General features: G+C 45.5%; 9 protein-coding genes across 9 annotated transcripts; 7 read left to right on the top strand and 2 right to left on the bottom strand.

Annotated features, from left to right (window-relative positions):
* Positions 1-96: 96 nt before the first annotated feature.
* Positions 97-2122, top strand: L203_103811 (uncharacterized protein; the record flags this gene model as incomplete). Its single annotated transcript, XM_066213203.1, has 6 exons — positions 97-163; positions 209-624; positions 670-1068; positions 1112-1158; positions 1215-1279; positions 1326-2122. 6 exons carry the CDS (start codon positions 97-99, stop codon positions 2120-2122), a joined length of 1791 nt encoding a protein of 596 aa, XP_066069300.1.
* Positions 2123-2138: 16 nt separating this feature from the next.
* On the bottom strand, positions 2139-3845 carry L203_103810 (dol-P-Man:Man(5)GlcNAc(2)-PP-Dol alpha-1,3-mannosyltransferase; the record flags this gene model as incomplete). The annotated part of the gene is made up of 9 exons (XM_066213202.1): positions 2139-2156; positions 2224-2379; positions 2428-2477; positions 2534-2569; positions 2622-2751; positions 2797-3091; positions 3140-3475; positions 3525-3624; positions 3674-3845. 9 exons carry the CDS (start codon positions 3843-3845, stop codon positions 2139-2141), a joined length of 1293 nt encoding a protein of 430 aa, XP_066069299.1.
* A 322-nt stretch (positions 3846-4167) lies between these two features.
* Positions 4168-5440, top strand: L203_103809 (uncharacterized protein; the record flags this gene model as incomplete). Its single annotated transcript, XM_066213201.1, has 5 exons — positions 4168-4338; positions 4382-4486; positions 4530-4609; positions 4654-4661; positions 4707-5440. The coding sequence occupies 5 exons, from the start codon at positions 4168-4170 to the stop codon at positions 5438-5440; spliced, it is 1098 nt and encodes a 365-aa protein (XP_066069298.1).
* A 284-nt stretch (positions 5441-5724) lies between these two features.
* On the top strand, positions 5725-6130 carry L203_103808 (uncharacterized protein; the record flags this gene model as incomplete). Its single annotated transcript, XM_066213200.1, has 3 exons — positions 5725-5796; positions 5851-5972; positions 6019-6130. 3 exons carry the CDS (start codon positions 5725-5727, stop codon positions 6128-6130), a joined length of 306 nt encoding a protein of 101 aa, XP_066069297.1.
* A 222-nt stretch (positions 6131-6352) lies between these two features.
* L203_103807 (calcium-transporting P-type ATPase, PMR1-type) lies at positions 6353-9873 on the top strand (the record flags this gene model as incomplete). The annotated part of the gene is made up of 6 exons (XM_066213199.1): positions 6353-7175; positions 7223-7576; positions 7623-7928; positions 8045-8322; positions 8369-9520; positions 9568-9873. 6 exons carry the CDS (start codon positions 6353-6355, stop codon positions 9871-9873), a joined length of 3219 nt encoding a protein of 1072 aa, XP_066069296.1.
* A 288-nt stretch (positions 9874-10161) lies between these two features.
* On the top strand, positions 10162-11066 carry L203_103806 (uncharacterized protein; the record flags this gene model as incomplete). Its single annotated transcript, XM_066213198.1, has 3 exons — positions 10162-10258; positions 10420-10934; positions 10983-11066. 3 exons carry the CDS (start codon positions 10162-10164, stop codon positions 11064-11066), a joined length of 696 nt encoding a protein of 231 aa, XP_066069295.1.
* Positions 11067-11296: 230 nt separating this feature from the next.
* Positions 11297-11997, bottom strand: L203_103805 (uncharacterized protein; the record flags this gene model as incomplete). Its single annotated transcript, XM_066213197.1, has 4 exons — positions 11297-11352; positions 11402-11513; positions 11559-11691; positions 11831-11997. The coding sequence occupies 4 exons, from the start codon at positions 11995-11997 to the stop codon at positions 11297-11299; spliced, it is 468 nt and encodes a 155-aa protein (XP_066069294.1).
* Positions 11998-12589: 592 nt separating this feature from the next.
* On the top strand, positions 12590-15895 carry L203_103804 (uncharacterized protein; the record flags this gene model as incomplete). Its single annotated transcript, XM_066213196.1, has 4 exons — positions 12590-14098; positions 14146-14472; positions 14520-14711; positions 14762-15895. 4 exons carry the CDS (start codon positions 12590-12592, stop codon positions 15893-15895), a joined length of 3162 nt encoding a protein of 1053 aa, XP_066069293.1.
* Positions 15896-16290: 395 nt separating this feature from the next.
* On the top strand, positions 16291-17955 carry L203_103803 (ornithine-oxo-acid transaminase; the record flags this gene model as incomplete). Its single annotated transcript, XM_066213195.1, has 7 exons — positions 16291-16385; positions 16444-16467; positions 16520-16632; positions 16682-17123; positions 17174-17704; positions 17750-17840; positions 17893-17955. 7 exons carry the CDS (start codon positions 16291-16293, stop codon positions 17953-17955), a joined length of 1359 nt encoding a protein of 452 aa, XP_066069292.1.
* Between the last annotated feature and the right edge of the window lie 127 nt (positions 17956-18082).

Genomic DNA, 18082 nt, shown 5'->3' with positions numbered 1-18082 from the left:
TTATCACAACTCTTTTCTGGTTCATTTATATTCTCTAAACAATTCTATTATAACAAAATTGTAGATGGATAGCAACGACAGAATACAAACTGCATAATGCGCGGCATTCCTATCTTTGCCGCTATACTTGTTGGCCTGGCTTCCTCTTTCGTGCAATCGTTGGGTGAGAAATGGCCAATAGAGGCAGATTTCTGACTATTTACTATAGGTCTTACGATCCAGCGCAAGTCGCATATTCAAAATGACCAGCTTGATCCCTTTAATCGTCGCCCAACTATACGGCGGCCGCTTTGGCTGATCGGTTTTACCATCTACATGGTTTCTAACATCTTCTCTACAATCTTTCAACTCGACACTCTTCCTATTGTGATTCTTGCGCCTCTCGGAGCTGTGTCTCTAGTCTTCAACGCTCTCCTAGCTAGAATAATTTTAGGCGATAGATTTGGAGTTAACTGGGTAATTGGAACGGCGCTGGTCGCTGGTGGTGCTGTCATTATAGCCATATTTGGCGTTGTGCCGGATGAAAAACATGGGCTTGACGAGCTGCTCGTACTCTTACGAAGGCCTACTTTTGTAGCCTTTTTCTCTGTTGTGCTGGTTGCGACATGTGCTGTGTTGATAACAGTGAGTCAAACGTTCGGCTTCAACTCGGCTAAAGAGTTTGTGTAGTCCCATCTTACCACATTTCACGTGGATGCCAGTCTCAAAATCAGCACTACGGCTTCAGGTAGCAACACTCCTCTGTCTTACTCTCCAAGTGACTATGCCTCTCCTCATTCACCCCCGCCGATCCCCTTTCGTGTTACAAATGCTCGACATTCATCAGATACACACGACAGAGAAAGAGCAATGGGTAAAACTCCAATCAATGTCAATCACATGAAGCTGCCCTTTTCTGTCAAGCGCTGGAAACTATGGCCTCTTTTTAGTTTTTCTCGCTCCTCTCAAAAAAGAGCTTCTAAATCTTTATCCTCGCCTTCTCAGGCTCATACATTAGTTCTTTGTGGTCTCGCTTTCGCGGCTTCCTCGGGAACCCTTTCTGGACTATGTCTTGTTTTGGCAAAAGCTGTTGTTGAGCTTTTGATGAAGACTGTTGATCATTGGAGAACAGGAGAAGGTCAAAATGAGTTTACAAGATTTCAAACTTGGATACTACTTGTAGGCATGGGCGTGATTGCTGTAGCACAGATTTGGTATCTTAATTATGGTTTAAGATACGCAAGTCCGGCCTTGGTGTGCCCTTTAGCTTTCTGCTTCTTCAATCTCTCTTCCATCTTTGGTACGTTACTAAAGGACTGCACTCAGCAGAGCTGATGCAATACCAGGCGGTCTGGTTTTCTACAACCAATTTCATCAACTCTCAAAAGCTCAAATTGTACTTGTATCTTTGGGCACTGCCATACTCCTCCTAGGTGTTTGGATTGTATCTTCAATTCAGCCAGAAGGCGTTGAAGTTGGGACTTGGGTTGAAGATGGCTCTGACTCTTCGTCTGTTATGTTATGGGAGGAAGACGAGCTTGAGCCTAGAAAGGGCGCCACCTTGATGGGAGGCGAGTTGTCCCCAGAGCCAGAAGGAGTTGATGATAGCCATCTAGACGCTGAGCATGATCGCTTGTTGGCTGCCAACCATCCTATCTCACCATTACACCATCGCTCGAGATTCGCGCCTTCACTTCATTTCGCATCGTCCGTCCTCCCACGTACTAGACATTCTCATTCGACCTCCCATCAACATTATCATCGAGGCCCAAGATACGGTACGCTTATTCCTGATGTTGGACCTGCTGGTGCACCAACTGGGTTTTCGATTGGATTAGGGGCGGCTAGCCCGGGATTTGCACTCAGATCTGCAAGTATGAGCGAGCATTACTATGATCATCACATACATTTACCATGTGATGGAGAAACCAGAAGTGGAAGGCATCAAAACGAGGGCTCCTTGAGTTTGGGCGCCACCATACAAGGCGAAAACGCTACTATGGCAGCAGGAAACGAATTTGAAGCTGATGATAATGCAGCAGAGGCAGCAGTGAGGAGCTGGGATCAGCGGCATAGCGGCGCCAACTGGTGGGACATTAGATCGATGTTTACTAGAGACAGACAGATACAATTAAAAAAATGATGTATCAGTAATACTTTCAGCCATGCCATCTTGGCTTGTCGTGCATCATCAATCATTGTGTATAGTGCATCTATGACAGAGAGCGATAAGCCGCTTCTAACTTTCAGTCGGCTTTCCGTTTTCTCACCGGATAGAGAGAAGGCGTAAGAAATAACCCAATAAGCGTAAAGACGTGACCACCCAAGAGTGAGAAAGAATTCCATTTCGTCGCAGGTGCTGTTTCCCATGCAAATTGGATCATCGTCCAAATTAGTGCACTATACTATCTCAGCGGATCCTCACATTTTATCATGGCAGAGGCTCACCTGAGAACATTGCTGTGCCATCCTACACCCGAAAAGAGGAGAAACGGAAGCTGATGGAAGTACCATGAATGAAATTGATAATGTAGCGACCTCGCAAACAGCATACCGATCAGATTGGATGTGAAGAGTACCAGAGGTATGTCTATGCAGATACATTAATATTAGGTCGGAGTAATGCGTCTTTTGGAACGCACGGTAAGCTGGTAGTTGAGAGGGATTCACAGCAGGCCGTTTTGGTTGTGCTAGTCCTTCAGAGAGGACGCGAATGGTGCCATAAAGAGTCGGAGACCATTTGAAAGCTGCAAACAACGCGAGCACAGTCACCTTTACAGCGTGATTTCAGCCAAGCATGCGATGGATGTAACCTACGTGACCAGCCGACAACAAGACAGCTCTCTCCCTGCTCAAGAATGCTTCTTGGCTGATAAACTTCCAGTTAACTGTCCACTCATATAAAAACTGTCGTGAAAAGTCAAACGCCGATGTAAAATAAGACAGCGCCAGAGAAAGAGTGGAAAGGAAGAATGGCGCTGGGAGAGCCACTTGAATAGCAAGTATCAAGCCGATACTCTCCACAAGTCCTACGAGACCGCGATATTGGAATAAAAGGACGAGTAGACCTGGGAGGAAGAGAAGAATATTCATCTTGACACCCATGGCCAAGCTACATATCCATCAGTATGAAACCTACCTCAGTCTCATGTCTACCCACCTAAACATTACGCAACTCAGCCTCCAACCCTTCTTCTCTCCGAGTTGCATGGCGATAACCGAAAGATAGAAAAAGAGCATAGCGATGGGATCGTTAAACAGTCTCAGGACATAGATTGAGTGAGCCCGTTTCGACAAAGTCAGTGGTATTAGTAGCACCTGAGGATAGTGTCTTGCTCCGACATGAGATCTTCCAGCGAGGTAATAGATGGTGGAGATGGCCAGAAAAGTCAAGAGATATATTGCGAGAAACAGATACTGAGCTGGCCGAACGTCTTCTACCGAGGGGAGAAGCTTGTAAAAGGCAGTATAGATGTAGAGATGCAATGCAGGATATCTATTCCATCTTGAGTTCATTCGATAGCCTCTACAGATAGCAGACTTACACCAATGGTCCAGTCTCGCCCTTAATATAGGCATAGTTTCTCTCATTTTGAAGAAACATTTCCACTTGCTGCATGTATGCCGGCCAGTCAATCTTGGTATCTATGAGTGCTTGTCAGAATGCTCCATTACGTATAGCGGTTTTACATACAGGGGATCTTCCATATCACCAGCAATCCCAACAAAACCTCTCCAAGAAAGAGAAGAGTAGCCAGGTGCCAGAAATACCGACGGTCCAGTAAAAGACTTTTGAGAATGCCAATTATAAGCTTCAATAACCCTCTCTTTCCTTTTATTCCATCCTCTCGAGTTGTTATAAACATAATCAGTAAACACTTGTTACACTGTAAAAACCAAAAGTCCTTCAATTGTTGAATTTATCGCTGGCCAATCTTTCCCACGGTGGTATTCTGCAGTTCTCTATCAAATCAAAACTATGCATAACATTTAACGTCTCTAAAGAGTTAGAAATATACGCATGAGTTATTGAGAATGAAGAGATTTATAAAAGTCAAGTTGATTGAAATGTGATGGCAGAATAGATAATAAATGCGACTAGATTGATTAGATATCTTTTTTTTTCTCGCTAATCTTTAATCATCTTTCTTTTCACTATCAAGTTGCTCAACATATCGATTCCACGCCATGTCAATTTACGCTGCAGCATATAGAGCTGAGAGAAGGTCGTCCATGTCAATAGCAAGAAACGCTCAGAGATGCATGGCCACAGTCAAATTGCCAAAGGTATTATTCCTTGACTCTATCAAACTCGCCAGACCACAATTGCAAGCATTTGAAAAGATCGCTCAGGTTGTTGTGAGTCTACAAAGTATTCTTGGTAGGATACTTACAGGTTTAGACCAATACGAGCAACAGCAGGTTAGAATTTCAGCAAGACTTGGCTACGAAGTATGATAGCATTGTTGGTATCTATCGTCATTTCAAAGCGTCAGAATCTTTCAGAGTAAGCAGTTAGTTATGCCCGTGAAAACAAGCCAACAAAGTAGATTACTGGGCGGTTTGATGAGGAACTTGTTGGAAAACTGCCTTCATCTCTCAAGTTTATTGCCCATAATGGTACTGGATAGTGAGTATTTTACAGCTCTTATGGCCTCTACTGACCATCATTAGTGACCAAAGTAGGCCTGCTTTGGCACATAGTTTAAAGCTGACTCAAGATGCAGTTGACATTGCCTCTTGCTCCTCCCGCAGCATTCAAGTGTCCAACGTTCCGTCTGTGGTGGATGACGCAACAGCTGATACTGCCATGTTTCTTCTCATTGGCACTCTACGACAATTCTCCCTTGCCCTCACACATGCCAAACAAGGGACATTTAATTCTCAGCTCTCGCTTTCACACAATCCAGAGGGTAAAACGTTAGGCATAGTCGGTATGGGAGGAATTGGTAGCGCGTTGGCCAAGAGAGCGAGAGCGTTTGGGATGACTGTCCAATATCACAACCGGAACAAACTGAGTGAAGCACGTGAATCAGAGCTTGGAGTCAAGTATGTGCAGAGTCTTGACCAATTGTTGGGCTCCTCAGATGTCATCTCACTGAATCTACCTCTCAACGCCCAGACCAAGCATCTCATCTCTGACGCCGCATTCGACAAGATGAAGCCTTCTGCTGTGTTAATTAACTCTGCCAGAGGACCCATAGTCGATGAAGCCGCCTTGGTGCGAGCTCTCCAGCAAAACAAAATCGCCGGTTGTGGGCTAGATGTTTATGAAGACGAACCACGAATCACCAAGGAATTGTTGGATAATCCAAAAGCACTCTGTCTACCACACGTCGGAACAATGACAGTCGAAACGCAGACAGAGATGGAAGTGGTCTGTCTGAAGAATCTGGAGCATGGGTTGAAGAAAGGCAAATTGAGTTTTGTAGTGCCAGAGCAAAGGGACATGTTGGCATAGGCAGATCCAGCAAGTCTTGACGCCTCCAACAAACGTACCGTTGCTTCTAGCAAAACCAAACATTCACCTGAAACCTATGCTCCTAATGCTTGGTTTATTAAACCACCTTGGATTGAACTTGAAAGCTTCCTGTGTTTACCAACTGACAACTATCGCTAAGGGATAGTGTATCTTCCTTTGTGTTTGTGTATAAGCCGGGCTCAGCATTTTTCCTTGGGTACTGTATCTGTCAAAAGGGTGGCGGCCAGCGGAGGTCATAAGTTTGGCGAACGTTTAAATCGTTCATGAGCCAAGCTTATTTTGTTTTGCTCGGCAAGATAACTGCAGAGCTGTGGACAACGCATCAGAGTCGTTGCGTAAGTCACTAAAGTACTTTTGGACGTTGGACACCAAACTGATGCTTTACGCAGAAAGCATCTCTTCCCCTGCTGACAATCCAGTCCACCTCGACCCACGATGGCTTCCACATCCACTCTTGTGCGCCAAGTGACACTTCAAGGCGAATCTCTGCACCTTCGATTCGCATTCTGTTGTGAGTTTCACCCAAACCGTTCACATGATGATACTGACCAACCCAGCATTGTTAGGATTAATCCTCTTGACCTTATTGCTGTCCAAGATGGCCATGTACTTTCTGTACAAACGACAAGAATGGGCGAAACTCGAAGCTATGCAGCGACGAGAGCGTAGTCAGCGATACAGATTTTCTTTCAGGAGAGACAGCTAGTTTTCAGCCCTGTATTTGCATATCCATGTAAAAGAATGATAATAAATGTAGAAAATAAATGTGTAGATGTAAAATAAGATAAAAATAAAAATAAAAATAAAAGTGAGATTAGAATTCCACGTTGCTTATTATTTCTTTTTCAACTACATCATGTCTCTATTCTTTTGATCAACAACTTTTTCATAATGGACCAGAGAAGCAGAGCTCCGCCTTCGTCAGGAAGACGCCGCTCTCCGTCACCAGCCCAACCTTTGAGCGCAATAGCATCGACGTCTGCGTACGGCATACCACGCAGTGGTTCAACGCCTATGAACAGAGGACCTCTTGGAGGGGTTGGAATGGCCACGGCAGACTATGAGTATGACCCTACGATGGGAGGTCTAGTGGATGAGCCTGGGAGAATGGATTCAGGCCCCAATGGAGCTGTTGGAAGTAATGCAGGTGGATATGCCTACTCTACGATGCTCAGAAGGCAGATTTCTACGGACATTGCGACTCTTTCAGCCAAAAGAAGAGAGCCGACTTTTCATGTTACGCCGTCCTATGCTAGATACCATCCGTTGAGTGAGCCTCCAATACAAGATAGATATGAGGATGAGGAGGGGCTGTTCGGGAAGGCTCTCGCGTTGGGAAGAAGAATACTGGGTATAAAAGATTATGAAAAAATCAAGCAAGAGGAGGAAGAGAGAAGATTGTCAACGGAGAGGAGGCAGCGCGATACGCCTAGCTCCATTTATGCGCATAAAACTGTAGAAGAAACAATTCAAAATTTTGAGACCCATCCCACCAATGGTCTTTCAAACTCTCTAATTGCTCCTCTCCTTGCTCGATACGGACCCAACGAGTTTGAGCTCCCTCCTTCTGAACCGCTTTATCTGAAATTTGCAAAACAAGTTTATGAAAACCCACTCATACTCTTGTTGCTAGGAAGTAGCGTGGTAAGCGTCATCATGGGACAGTTTGATGATGCCGTTTGTGTAGTGATTGCTGTAACAATCGTTTTGACTGGTCTGTCTATTGCTGGTCCCTCTTGCTGTATACTGACTCCACAATAGTTGGTTTTGTCCAAGAGCAACGCTCTGAAAAGTCTCTCGAATCACTCAATCGACTCGTTCCTCATTACTGTCATCTTGTTCGCAATTCTGCTCCGTTGAAACCGCTTGCCAACGCTCTTCTTCCTGGAGATCTTGTAACTTTTTCGGTAGGAGATCGGATACCTGCCGACATTCGTTTGATTACCGCTAACTATCTTGAAATTGATGAGTCAGCCTTGACAGGTGAAACCCGACCCGCGCGAAAGAATGTGGAAGCGTGTCAACCTGGAGAGGGGGATACACACGGCGAAGGTGGAGGCAAAGCGCTAGGGGAGAGGCATTGTATCGCATTCATGGGTACTTTGGTTAGGAGCGGTGATTGATGTCATGATTCGCTCGGTTTATTGCTGACATACTGTAGGCAATGGATCAGGCATCGTCGTCGGTACTGGTAAAAATACAGAATTTGGCGTAATCTTTTCAATGATGCAAGACGTAGAGGAAAAGCGGACGCCTCTGCAACTCGACATGGATGATCTCGCCAAACAACTGTCCCTTTTCTCATTCATTGTTATTGGCTTTATTATTCTCATCGGCGTCATTCAAAAGAGAGATTGGTTAGAGATGTTTACTATTGGTGTCTCTTTGGCGGTCGCTGCTATTCCAGAAGGTTTACCTATTGTGACGACAGTTACGCTTGCACTTGGTGTTTTGAGAATGTCAAAACGTAAAGCCATTGTAAAAAAGTTGCCGAGCGTGGAAGCACTAGGCAGTGTCAATGTTATTTGTTCTGATAAGACAGGCAAGTCCGCCATTGTTCTGATCAAACTTATACATCCATAGGCACCTTGACCAAAAATGAGATGACTGTCACTCATATCTACTCCGTTGATGACCTCATCGATCTTACTCCTCATCTCCATGTACCATCTTTATCATTTACTCCTCGTCATCCCGACACTACCCGGCTCTGGACTTCGCCAGCAGTACTAAAGACAGCGTTGATTGGAAACCTCTGCAACAATGCGTCCAAGAATGATCAAGGAGTCAATGTTGGCCAAGCTACAGAAGTAGCACTGTTGAACGTCTTGCCAGTTTTGTCGGCTGATGACCGGAGAAAGGTTTGCTTTCTGCTTGCTTGAATGAAGCCAAACTGACCTTTGACAGAATTTCGACAGAAAATCTGAGATCCCATTCAGTTCCGAGACTAAGACTATGGCAATTACTGGCTCTCTCGACTCCGCATCCGAAATGATCTACCTCAAAGGTGCCGTCGAGCAAGTTCTTGCTCGATGTAGGTACTATTATGTCACAGACTCTTCTACCCCTTCTTTGGACTCTGCTACCCAAAAAATCATCATGGACCGCGCTTTAGAAGTATCCCAAAAGGGTTTGAGAGTGATTGCTATGGCATATGGTTTCCCTTCGAAATCTGCTGAAGGGGAAGAGAAAGATCTAGTCTTTGTCGGTTTCCAAGCTATGATGGATCCGCCTCGCAAGGGCGTTGCACACGCAGTCAATGCTCTCCATGGCGCCGGTGTCCAGGTTGTAATGATTACTGGAGATGCCGAGCCTACTGCTGTAGCCATTGCCAGACAGCTCGGATTGAAAGTATCTTCCCTCACCACTGGCTCATTTCACGAACACTTGCCGGGGGGATCGAGTTGTATTCTCGGATCACAGATTGATCAAATGTCGGAACGAGAATTGATGGAGCGTGTACCAGGAATCACCGTATATGCGAGAACAACACCGAGACACAAGATGGCAATCGTCAAGGCCTGGCAAATGAGAGGTGCGGTAGTGGCCATGACGGGCGACGGCGTAAATGACTCGCCAGCGTTAAAAATGGCTGACATTGGTATCTCCATGGGCAAAAGCGGGACTGACGTTGCCAAGGAAGCAGCCGATGTTATTCTCGTCGATGATGACTTTGCATCAATCTTGCCCGCTGTGGAAGAGGGCAAATCCATTTTTTACAATATTCAAAATTTTCTTTCGTTCCAGCTCTCAACAGCTGTCGCAGCTTTGTCGCTCATCACACTGTCGACTATTTTCAAGCTCGCAAACCCCCTCAATGCGATGCAAATCTTGTTCATCAACATTCTTATGGATGGCCCGCCTGCCCAGGCGTTGGGTGTAGACCCGGTTGACAAAGAAATCATGAAGAAACCGCCGAGAAAAAAGGGCGATTATGTCTTGAGCAGGCGACTGATTTACAGAGTGTTGTTTTCGGCAGCCATGATTGTGTTGGGTACGCTTTGGATCTACACCGTAGAGACTAGTGATGGAAGTATGTCTCGAAGGGACCAAACGATGGCAAGTCGCGTTCTACTGGTAAACACTATAGAGCTTATGATTTGTAGACCTTTACTGTGTTTGTCTTTCTCGACTTGGTTTCGGCCTTGCAGAATCGTGGTTTAACTTGTCCCATGTTTCGTAACCGCATGCTTTTCCTTACCGTTTCAATCTCTTTCATTTGCCAGCTCGCCCTAGTCTATGTTCCCATACTGCAACATGTGTTCCAAACAGAGACGCTCAGCGCGAGGGATTTGTTTATGCTGCTTGGATTGGCGGGTACGAGTATGGGGCTGCATGAGGGAAGACGATGGTGGGAGAGGAAACAACAAGAAAAGGAGATTCTAGAGAAGGGTGTTGCTTCCATGGCATAGGAGAGGACATGCCACAACAAGATGAATCTTGTATCCGTACATGGATAATATATCATAGAGCTGTCTAGGAATCAGCATAGTATGCAGATTATTTATTTCTTCCACTTTTGGCTTTCGTCATTTTTCAGGGTCAAAAGTGCCACATTCACCATATGTGAAGATGATGCAAACAATTCTCAACATATATTTCAACATTTCATTCTACTTTTTCTCTCTTTCATCTAATTATTAATCGTTCAAGTCCACATCTGCAGCAGCACCTCTGCTTAGAGCATCAACTCGCCAACTATGCTCGCTGTCAATGTATTCCGCCCTGTCATGGGTGTCACACCCATGACAACTAGATTCTTATCTACATCAAGTATTCTCTTAAAGAAAAAGACAGGTGAGTATTGGACGACCTTGGCCATTGTTGGCGTACTGGGAGGAAACCATAGGTATGAAGGCGTGGATTGGCTACTCATGCAGTTCTTTCCGCCTTGTCTACGCGTCTCTGCCATTTCTCAAAAAATCTCTATCAGTCGCAACTGACTCTTTTTACTCTAGACCCAACCCTTCCAGAAATTCCCAAAGGCGCTCCTACAGCTTACACTCTTTGGTTCAAAGAACATGTCGCAAAAGTATCTCCCCTATACCGTCGTCCGGACGGTAAACTTGACATGCACAAACTCGCCATTGAAGCTGCTCCCGAATGGGCCTCACTTTCGTCCACCCTCAAGGGCGCTTTCCAGGAGCGTGCTACTGAAGCACGCAAAGTTGCCGACAAGGCCTACCTTAAATTTTGGAACTCTACCAACCCCGAGATTAGATCTGCGATCGAAAAGAGTACAGGCAAGAAACTCAAAGCGCCCGGGGGCAAAAAGGCTTACAGGCAGTCCATCGCTGAGAGACCTGGGAACCCTGGTAAACCTTTGGCGCCTTACTTTGCATTCATTAAGGATGTTCGAGAAAGCGGCAAGCTGGACAAACTTGGTCTCGACCTGGACGGTAGGGAGAGGAGCAAGGCATTGGCGAGAGAATATGGTGTTATGTGGAACGCATTGAGCTCAAAAGAGCAACAGGTGTGTAGTATTTGAACTGCAGACCAACTCACTAACGTACATCCCTAGGTGTACAAGGACAAATACCACGCTGACAAGGTTAAATATGATGCGTGGAAGACGACTCAGTCTGATCTTTCTGGCAAAGAGTAATTTTGCGGAAGAACGATTTAGGATACAAGGAACATTGTTGGAATTGTTGGGCATTGGCAGACTTGGTCAATTGTTTGCTCCCTTACTCCGGATGCATCTCTTGATTGATGTCGTTTTACTTGATTGCCTCATTCATGATCCCGAATCGGTAAAAACGATCCTGAAATGTGGATCCTAGAGAGAAAATCAATTTGATATGTTTTCATCAAACACAATGCGAAAACAACTTTTTAGTGATGACCGCCATGGAGCAGAGCCTCATCGCCCTGGAAATTCAAAGAGTAGACTGAAAACAACATTAGCACATCATACAGTCACTATCAGTCAAGACTGACCAGAACCACACTCGGGACATCGAGCAATCTTTTTTTCGTGGACAAGGGTTAGCCAGATGGTGTCGTGAGAGTCGGCAGGATAACCGGTGCAGCCAACTTGACGCTCGGGAGACTAGACATTGTCAACCAACATCCTCTCCGTATTGCTTGTACCCACAAGGGAGTAGATCGGAATAGGGTTTTCGACAGTGCCGAAACGAGTCATCTCGAGTGGGTTCATGTCGAAAACGTCGACACCCTCAAGCTTTCCGAGAAGCTCGAATCGCTCAAGACCGGTAGCTTGGTTCTCACTGCGTTGCGTCAGTATGGCTCTTTTGCCCATCCTCTCCCACCCTCTACACGTTCATCTCTGATACTTCGCTCTTTCCAGATCACCGTCCCGGCCTCCTCTAACCATCACTTCTCTTTCCACCATTCCAGTCAACTTACTCTGAAGGAACCTCTCCAGCCTTTGCTCCGGGACCCAGCAATTGGGGTGGACCATGACCAGCGGACTTCACGGCAGAGACGGAAAAAGCCCTGGCAGTGAATGTTGTGGGCGCCTGTCGTCGGAGGGCTGGAAATGCTGTCTTGAAAGACCTGAGAGCGGCTGCCATGATGAAAATGCGAGATGAACGAATGTTTTATGAAAGCAATTTGATTAGACAAGAAGCAAAGTTGCAGTCCCGGAAATAACCGGACCACCCAGTTTTCGGCATTTTCTCCAATGTGGCGCTGAACAACGTGGGTTCCGCTTTTCTTTTCTTTTCAGCCAAAGTGTATGCAGTGGTTATACTTTTATGCATAAAAAAGTGAGTATAGGCAAGGGGAGAAGAACGGTAGAGGGAGATGCTGAGTATATTTAGGAAGTTTACAGCGAGAGAGAGATTCGTTGGCCTTTTTCTTTCTTCTTTTGGCTTTGACAACCAGCAAAGTCATTACTACTGTCCCACACAAATCCTCCGATACTTTTCTCTGTGCTGTTATTACTAATTGCTGCACATTTATGATAGGAAGTAGGACATTGGATGTATAGTGGAAAAAAGATTGATATTAAAGAATTTTGGAAAAAAGATTGAGGAATTAAAAAGAAAAACGCGACGTGATATATGACCTCCACCACACGTCAAATACTCGCGTCAATACATTTGCCACCATTTCTCAATTTCTCTTTTACATCTTTTCTTTGCATTTACCAAAATAGACAGCATGTCATCAAGGCATCAACGGAAACCACCAGTGTGGATAGAGACTGATCCTGCAAAGATTGCAAAGTCAAAAGCTGCCCATGTTCAGAGAACGCTTACATCTCGCACGGGTATACCGACACCACCCACCAGCTCTTCAAAATGTGGTGGATTGGCAAAGGGAGTAAACAAAGAAAACATGCTTGGATTGGCCAAGAGAAGCGACGGCCAAAAGGGTTATTGGACTCCGCCTACATCTGTTAAAGGCAGAGAGCATGTGAATGACGTACGGAGGGACAACGTTACCACTCCAGTCCCATTCCGTGGAGCATCTCCGTTGTGCGGAGTCATGGTCAACGGATCGAAAAGCAGAGGAAGCAGACTTAACGTTTTTCGAGACGGCTGTCGAGAGTTTGATGAAAGTGCCGAGGAGACAAAAGAAACGTCGATGCGGGAAGGATTGAAACGTTCACGAGAAAATTTAGACAGAACCACTCGTATAGGTAAATTTTCATCTCATGCGCTTGCGCAGACCAGACAGTCGGATGAGTCACGGCTGCCATCGCATTCGCTAGCCAAGTTTTCTCCAGCGGTGACGGGCGAGTGCTCCCATGGGCCATCTTTGTCACCACTCAATGACAATGAGCCTCAGACTCCTCAAAGACAGCAGAATTCGTTGGAGGAAGAATCTCCATACGATTATACACCACTTGCGGGGGAAGAAACAATGACGCCGTATCTCCAGTTGTATTATGGGCATGCGAGGAAGAACGATGGGGCTTCAGGTGTACAGTTACTCACAAGAGCGAGGAACATGGACGAGAAAGAAAAAATACCAGAAGCGGAATTGACCAGAACGACCGGGATGGATTCAAAGGGGCGCATCGAAACATTAGCAGTGGGACCACAGACAACCTCTCAAGTTCACAACAAATGTCACAGAAAACGCCGACTTGATTCCTCTCTATTATCAGATCAAAATGAAGTACTTTTGCAACCCTCAAAAAAGCCTAAATTACCCTTGACGGCTGTGCAAACAAATATACCTACCAAAAACTATTTTAGTCGAGATTTGACTGGACGAGCTGCTGCTCCCATATCCAGCCCGCGAGTAACTACATCCGCTAGATCGTCTCCTTGTGAATTGTCGCCACCCAAGCTAAACACTGGCATGCCCAAGCAAAGGTCATCACCTAGAGGGATGAAACGACTTTCAATGCCTTCGTCATCTCCACTTTCGTCTCCGCCGCCTTGCAAAAACACTAAGCTCAATCCTAATGACAGAGTAAATCATTCAATTGATAACACATCTTTCCCCGCCATCAAACAGCATCAAGAGACTCTTTTTGTACTGCCCGCCAAACCACAAGCTATCACATCGCCATCGGGCAGAGAAGGAAAACAAGGAGGTTTCCAAGCGGTAGAGATGAATGCAGAAACTTTGTTTGCCTTGAATCCAAGGAAAGACAATGGCAAGGAAGGAGCGATAGTAGGGAAAATGGAAAGTTTGTGGCCGGCGTCCAAAACTAAAGCAAGTCTCCCAAAGCGAAATGGAACTAGAAACTAATTTAAATATAGGAGAATCCACAAAGTTTAAAACATAGCATCAGACAGGGTCAAGGAGGGAACTATACGAATTTAAGGGGTCAGAGCTTAAGCGAAGGTGATGACATGAAGTCTTTGACCACCTCATACCCGACCGGGGTATTAAAAGAAGCAACCAAGGCTGGCCAGCTGGCGGAATCACCCATCAAGATGAAGTGCTTCGAAAAGCTGGACGCTTCGTCTCCTTGTGCTGAGTTATTTGCAACATCGCCTGCAAAGAATATCAAAAATGAACTGGACCAAAGCCCGCTTTCAACTCAGTCCCCGGAAGGCGACAAAATCTCTTCCAGTCACCCTGACGTGGGCCTATCTCTCTTGATTCGCTCGATATGCTAACCAATTCATAGTTGAGAAATACGATTCCTCCAGGGATGTTTTCTCCACACAATAGTCCACTATCTCCTCAAACGCCATACTCAGAAGCTACGACCCCTACTCAGCCCATCAGGGAGAGTCAATTCTCTCAGCAGCCACACTATAGTCAAGTTTTCGGCCATTTGCCTTTCTCACCAGAATCAGACGAATCAGTTGTATCGGGTGTGAGTCGACCTGTTGGTCACAGAGGCTTATTCGCTGATGGAGATGGTAGCTTGGCGAGACTTTTCATGATCCTGGCTTCCATGCTGCTTCACTTACTCGACCAGTGTTCATACCCGACACGAACGCAGCCTCTTTGCCTACAACCGTCCCTTCGAATTTAGTGATTGGCTCAGGGCAAAAGAACTCGTGTATTCGTAAAAGTCATGCCAGACCTGTGCCTCTCCCATTACAGGAAACCAATCGTCATTTGCCATTCAAAAATGAGGATGGTAAAGCATATTCGTCTGCTACAAAGCGCAAGCGCAAGCTACGTATGGAAATTTCCATTGGGACATCGTCTGCTAGTCCCTCCATGCTAGGATCGGACGATTCGAATACTTCTGGAATTCAATCGCGCTCGCCAGCGCACATACAATCGCCAAACCGTAGCGTAAATAGGAAATTACCGAAAAGACCATTGAAGCATGACGACTGGGAAGATTTTGATGGCGGTGAAGACAGATCACAGGCTGAAATTGATGTAAATGTTTTCAAGAAAAGTAAGATGCACAAGGCCAAAACTACACCTAGCTCAGGCAAGATAAAGAGTAAGGCAAACGAGAAATCGGTGATCAAGAGTTGGGTCAAAGGAAAAGGACAAAAGTCTACCCAATCTGAATCTAGTCAAACCACCCTACCTCAGTCTGGTTTTTTTGAGTTGAAGAAAAAGAAACACAGTACAAGCATAATGAAAGAACCTGGACCGTGTTTTGAGTTTGAAGAAAGTGAAACGGAAAACGAGACATGCCAGGGGGAGATAAAACCGGAAAAGGGACCTTCTTCCAACAGAGACTTGTCCGGCAAACCTCTTGGCAAGGCTCCAGCACCACCACCACACCCATCGCTACGCAAAGGCGGTATCCGCGAACTTCGTCGTCGAACGCGCCAGTCTCAAGGTTTCCCGTCTCCTATCGGCACCCAGACTTTTGCAACGCAATCTCTCCCGCTTGGCAATCATCAAGACCTCAAAGACGACGAGTTGCCAATTTTCCAAAGTCCATCCATTCCAAATGCAAAGCTGCCATCAAGCATGGGCCTTGAGCAGACAGAAATAGCCGACAGCTCTCAGCTGACTGATTTCGGAGTACAAACGCCAGCTAGTACACGCGCCTGGGAGAGAAGAATATTGGGCCTAGAAGGGTGATTGAGGTTGTTGTCTTGGACAATATTGGTAACTTGGCATCTATAATTGGCGTAAGCAATTTTATAATCTACTAGTGTTTAGATCCGACAAGCGGAAGCTGTATCATTGGTGTATCATAGTAAATGTATGGTGTATCCGACCGTGGTCCAGATACTCTACATGCTGCTTTACCAAGCTGAAACTCAATCAAAAATCTCTCTAGCAGTACATACTATACATCTTAACGTCGCTCACAACTTCTCTTTCGTCTTTTTTAAACTCTTTTCAAGAACAAAAGTCAAGATGGCATAAGTCCGAAAAAGACAAATTACTCCTTTCAGGTTCCGCGGCTTTACTTATAACCGGACGATTCTATTTTCTATCATTTCTTTTCATCTTTACATTGTCACAACGAAATGTCTTTTGCTACCAACGCTGCTTTTTCTGCCCAAGAAGGAGGTCCAGAAATGTCTAGTGCAGATGTTATGCATCTTGAGCATGAATATTCAGCGTAAGTGCTTTCAAGTGTCGTCTTGTGGCAAACATCTGTTCTGACTTGAGCTTTGCAGTCATAATTACCATCCTCTCCCTGTGTAAGCTGTCAAAGAGGCTGTATTGGAGGCAGACGCTGACGGAGTGGAAAAGGTGCTTCGAGAGAGGTCTCGGTGCTCACGTCTGGGACCCAGAGGGTAGAGAGTACCTTGACTTTCTTTCTGCATACTCTGCAGTCAATCAAGGCCATTGCCATCCTGAGATTGGTACGTGTTGTCACATTACTCGAGATGAGTCTGCTGAAATGGCAACTAGTTAATACGCTCATCACTCAAGCTTCCAAGCTCACCCTTTCCTCTCGAGCATTCTACTCGGCCAATCTTGGTCCTTTTGCTAAAAAGATCACTTCTATGTTTGGGTATGACATGGTTCTCCCGATGAACACTGGGGCCGAAGCGGTTGAGACGGCCATCAAGCTCGCTCGAAAGTGGGGATACGAGAAGAAAAGGATTCCAGAGGGAAAAGCCAAGGTTCTCTCCGTTGAGGGTAATTTCCATGGTCGAACGATTGGTATCATTTCCATGTCCACCGACCCAGAGAGCAGGACGGGTTTTGGTCCTTTTCTTGAAAATGTTGGCCCTAGATGGGACAATGACTTAATTAGGTATAACCATCCCGAGGACCTTGAAAGGGTGTTGGAGAAACATGGTGTAGAGGTTGCTGCTTTCCTGGTTGAGCCAATCCAAGGTGAAGCTGGGTAAGTCTGTGATTGTATGATATGTAACTGTATACTGATAGTTTTGTTAGGATTTATGTTCCCGACGAGGGTTACTTGGCCAAGGTTGCCGACATTTGCAAAAAGCACAACGTCTTGTTGATCTGCGACGAGATCCAAACAGGACTTTGCCGAACTGGCAAAATGCTTTGTTTTGAGTGGGACAACATCAGGCCAGATATTGTGATCCTTGGTAAAGCTCTTTCTGGTGGAATGTACCCCGTGTCTTGTGTCCTTGCCGATAAAGATGTTATGCTCTGCATCAAGCCAGGAGAACACGGTTCAACCTATGGTGGTAACCCGTTGGGATGTGCTGTAGCCATGACTGCCCTTGATGTCCTCGTGAAGGAAGACCTTGCGAATCGATCCCTCAAACTTGGTGAAATATTTCGAAGCGAACTTGTTAAACTCAATTCGCCTTTCATCAAACTCATCAGAGGTAGAGGTCTCTTCAATGGAGTGGTGATTGATGAGGGTGCTAGCAAAAAAAAGAGGACCGCTTGGCATCTCTGTCTGTTAATGAAGAGCAAGGGATTGTTGGCCAAGCCTACTCATGTTAACATGTGAGTTTTGCAGCCAGCTACAGTCAGTGCTAATTCGCCTCTTAGTATTCGATTTGCTCCTCCTCTAGTGATTAGTGAGGAAGACATCCGTCGAGCCGTTGAGATCATAGGTGAATCTCTTGCCGAACTCGACACGGTAAGTTATATTTTTTATGTTGCCAAAACACTCTTAATTATTTGAATTATAGATTGAACAAATTCCTGGCGACCAGGCTCAGGAGCATGACGTGGTTGTTAAACTTGACGATTAAAATGTGCTTTGTTGGATGTGCTTTGACTCATTTGTTGACATTATGGTATACTAGCTACATTTGTCAAAAAGAAATGGATTGATCATTATAGCATTAATTTATCAAGTTCACAATCTGGTTTGAGAGA

The sequence above is a fragment of the Cryptococcus depauperatus genome, chromosome 4, assembly GCF_001720195.1.
Source record: "Cryptococcus depauperatus CBS 7841 chromosome 4, complete sequence".
NCBI classification, from domain to species: Eukaryota; Fungi; Basidiomycota; class Tremellomycetes; order Tremellales; family Cryptococcaceae; genus Cryptococcus; species Cryptococcus depauperatus.
The sequence above is the reverse complement of the archived record's forward strand: the minus strand, read 5'-3'. Positions and strand labels throughout refer to the sequence as shown.